The 4,416-nt window shown below is 36.9% G+C and overlaps 1 protein-coding gene across 1 annotated transcript in view; it reads left to right on the forward strand.

The window, feature by feature from the left end:
* The window catches only part of LOC102867246 (septin-10-like), a 47,193-nt gene extending 43,112 nt beyond the window's left edge, over positions 1-4,081 (forward strand). The window contains exon 8 of the mRNA XM_006883819.1: positions 3,893-4,081. Coding sequence (XP_006883881.1) covers positions 3,893-4,081 — 189 coding nt within the window. The remainder of the gene's footprint in view (positions 1-3,892) is intronic.
* The last annotated feature ends 335 nt before the right edge of the window (positions 4,082-4,416 follow it).

Genomic DNA, 4,416 nt, shown 5'->3' on the forward strand with positions numbered 1-4,416 from the left:
GTTTAGGGCTGTTGTACATAGGGTCGCTATGAGTGGCAAGCGACTCGACGGCACATAACAACAACAACTACAGTAACTTCAAAGGAGAAAGATGTGCAATCCCCTCCCATGCAGATTAATTGCCTCTGAAAATCCAGTGGAGGGTCAAATATAGGTCTGTTCCTACTCCATGGAATACTTAACAGTAACTCATAGCTTAAGTGCTTGGCTGCTAGCCAGACGGTCAGCAGTTCAAACCTCCCAACCAGTCTTCTGGAAGAAGATGTGGCAGTAGCTTCTGTAAAGCAGAAGCCCTGGAAGCTCTAAGGGACAGCTCTCCTCTGATCTGCAGGGTCATTGTGAGTGGAAATTTACATGATAGCAGTGGGTTACTGGTTTGTTTTGTATATCAAGTTAATATTTATGTCTTAAAAATTATTCTAGATCATTTACAATTTTGAAAATACTATGCAGCATGCAGGACCAATAATTGTGTAAATTATTACCTAACTTGGGAGGGACTGGAGAGCATTATGCTGAGTGAACTAACTCAATCCCACAAGGATAAATATTGTAGAAAACCGTTACTGTAGAATGAGTATAAGGATCCAAGGGGGGTGGGAGAGAGTGGAAGTAGAGGGATTAGGATATGCAGGGGAGGAGGGATTAGTCATGAGGTTGTACAATTTCTTGGGAGTGCCATGAGGGAAATTAAAGAATTTGTTCTTAAAAACAATTAATTCTAATTTTGTAAATAAACTAGTAGAAAATTAAGAAAAAAGAAACATCACAATTAAAAAACTTATAGGTAAAGGAGGCTGTACACATTTATAACTGAAGGGGCTGGTCAAGGTAACTTCTTACATGAAATTAGAGACTTTGCTTCCATTTCTAGGCAGTCTGGCCAAAAACAGGCCAGTAACACAAATGATCTCTTGCTTTAAAAATTTTTGAGTATTTGGCAATGTATTTGAATTTTGCTTATTGTAGTAAATAATTCATTGTGTCATTACTGAGTGCAATGGAATTGATTCCATCTTACAGTGGCGATATAGAAAGGAATAGAACTCTCCTATGGGGTTTCTTAGATTGTCATCTTTACATGTGGGTCTTTTCTTTCAGGGAATGGATGATAGTTTGAACTGTTGACCTTCAGGTTAGAGTAACTACTGTGCCCTAGGGTTTTGTGATGGAACTATGGGTGAATGCTAATATGTATGCCTCATGTACATAAAAATCAATGTTGCTGTCAAAAGATGTGAATGATACGTGAATGTGAAGAATAGTCACAGCCAGATCCTTCTACTCCTTTTTCCTAGAATTTCTAGGCAGCTTCTATGAATGATACATGAAATACTTTATACTTATTCTGGAAATTTCAGTATGCAATTTCAGTGGCGTAATCAGAACTATGTATATGTTCACATAATCTGTTCACAGATCTGCCCTAGCCCTCCCTTTCCAAGCTTAACTCTTCTCTCTGTGCCTCTCCCAGATATATAGGGAAATGTACGTGCTCAGAGTCCTACTCTTCTATTTACAGTGCTGATCTAGATGATGGTTAGGTGAGGCCCACTTTTTTAAACGTACACAAACTAATTATCTGCCTTTTGGGAACTATTTCAATATACAAATAACAAGGAAGTAATGTTTCTCTGAAAAGGCATCCTCTAGAATAAAGAATCTGAAATTAGAAGGCCATTACTTCATCATCTATATCAACTCTGTCCTGCTTCTTCTATTTGAATACTTCTTTTAGGTACATCATTGGATCACAGGACAACCTGCTCTAGGTTTGGAACATTTATTTTTTTTTATCAGTCTGAAGTTGAACTCTCTCTGATTTTCACCCTCAACAGTTTATTTTCAGTGAAATACTTCCTCAACTAGTGTATACCATTTTGTCTAGTCATCAGGCCTCATGTTTTACATGAATGTTAGGTTGCTTCCCAGAACTCTAAGTATTAACCTCAAATTCATCTGACTGTGTCAGAAGACCAAAAGACAGAACATTATTTTTAACTTTCTTGACCTACAGTCTGAACAGTTGGCTTGTGTTCTAGGCAGGCATATCACTCAACTGATTCATGAGTCGTGTCAGAGTCCTAGTTTTTATTCAATAAACCATAATTAAACCAGACTACCTCCTTTCTTGTACAATCCGGCCTTTGTATTTAAATAGGAGACCTCACATATATTTAATCTGCTGTAAGTGTTTCAGAATCTTTTTTAATCCTTTCATGAGCAACATTCTGTGAAATGTGCTAAGTGCTGGGGATATAAAGAAAAAAGGCTTGGTTCCTTTGCTCAGGCAGAAGTCAGTTCTGGCAGTGATCACATGGTGTTGGTGGGTGTTCTGTCACAGTTGTCATGGAGCACAGAGGAAGCGGGAGTTATTCACCTTTTCCTCCTGACAGTGTTCCCAATAAGATGGAATGACACAGTCAGCTCTAACAGTGGGCTCGCATATCTGATTGTGAGAATGGCCTAGGACAGGACAAGGGTGGTAAGGGTCACAGTGAGTCATTGTAAACTTGATGACACCTAACAGCTGCAATACTTATTATATGCTAGTCATCATAAATAAAGATGTTAGCTGGAGATATCTCTTTTTCACCAAGCTTTTAAAGATTTTCATTTATTAGTCATTTTTGAGAGCCTTGTGTGTGCCTGCTCACTCATAGCTTTGATAAATAAGCTTTGTGTGACCCACACAAAGTATTCTTTAAAAATTGTGGAGGAAACTAATAAATAAATAAAATGTGGAGGAAAATCAAGTCTGTCAGCCTCCAAGGGAATATTGTTCTGTTTGAATATGTCAAGGTGATTTTGAGCCCCAAGTAAATGAAAGTGGATGTTCAGTGTAACTGATGTTCTTTAAATATATCTGTTATATTTCTGCTTTTCTCATTTAGCAAGAGAAACCTTATGTTGTACTATTAACAACATTTGCCTAACTCATTTTAATGGCTGCATCAAGTATTTTGTGTAAGTTTTAATTCTTTACCTCATGGACACTGAATTTTTTTCCTTTCAATTTTGGTATAAAATCTAGTACAGTGAGTTTTTATGTAGAAAACTTTCTCTGAATTTATGGTTTCTTTGTTTACCTTTCAAGATGTAGAATAACTATAGAAACATAATAAATTTTAAAGATTCTTAAATTGGCAGTTACTTTCCAAATGACGTTACTGTAATAACTTTCAAAAATAAGGTAGTCAAACCTTATCTCTCTGACTAAAATATTTTTTAATAAATAATGTCTTAACTGAGCATGAATTTTAGACTCTTCATTTGAAAAGGCTATGTGGGGAAAATGTAGACCTAGAAAGTAATACCTAAATATGAAAAGGTCAGATGTTAACGAAGTGGAATTTTGTTCATGGCTTTCTGGTGGTCTAGTAAGGCACTCCTTTACTAACTTAAAGGCAGATGGTTCAATTCTACCAGCTGCTCTGTGGGAGAAGGTGGGATAATCTCCTTCCATGCAGTTTACAGCCTCTGAAAACCCTCTGTGGGTCAGCTATGAGTCTTTTCCTATCTGGTGGCACATAACAACAAAAGCGTTTTATTATACCTATCTGGTGGCACATAACAACAAAAACGATTTTATTATATTTGATTCAAACATTCCTGGCAGGTGAGCTCATTGCAAATTAATATTATCAAGGTGATTCTATATATAAGTTTTGGGTTTTTTTTTTGTTTTTTTGGTTTTTTTTTAGAGTTACAACTCCATCTTTATCTATATATAAGTTTTAACTTTAAGGTAAAGTTTGGAAGTCTTTATGAAGATAATGACCACTTGTGGAGATAAAGGTTATCCTTTATTACTGTTTCCTGAGCCAGAGACATTCTTATGGTTTTGCTGCCACATTGTGTCATTATTGAGAATTACATCTTTGTTTCACAGCTGCAGGCCAAATTTGAACATCTTAAAAGAGTTCACCAAGAAGAGAGAATGAAGCTTGAAGAAAAGAGAAAACTTTTAGAAGAAGAAATAATTGCTTTTTCTAAAAAGAAAGCATCCTCTGAAATATTCCAAAACCAATCTTATTCTGTTCCTACTGGTAGTAAGAGGGAAAAGGATCGAAAAAAGTAAGTAATCCTGAACCACTCTATGTTTTAGCCCTGTCCTCCTCCTCACCTATTACTTTCTGTCTCATGGCCCTGTGCTTCTCTCATTGTCTGTTTACTTACTCCTTGTCTGCCTCCTACCCTGAAATGCCAGCTCCTTGAGAGCGGGGACCTTGTCCATCTTTTTCACTGCTGCTTCCTCAGCATGTTAGAACAATGCCCGATGCATATAGTTCTGCATAGGTGCCCAAGATATAATTATCAACTCAAATGAATAAACAAAATGAAAATGCGTCCCAGTCAGTGACTTGGGGGAGGGGGAGAAATGGCTGTTCTTACTTTGTAGCCTAACCCTATGGC

Source organism: Elephantulus edwardii, unplaced genomic scaffold (genome assembly GCF_000299155.1).
Source record: "Elephantulus edwardii isolate Elephantulus edwardi_28Jun2011 unplaced genomic scaffold, EleEdw1.0 scaffold00030, whole genome shotgun sequence".
Taxonomy (NCBI): Eukaryota; Metazoa; Chordata; class Mammalia; order Macroscelidea; family Macroscelididae; genus Elephantulus; species Elephantulus edwardii.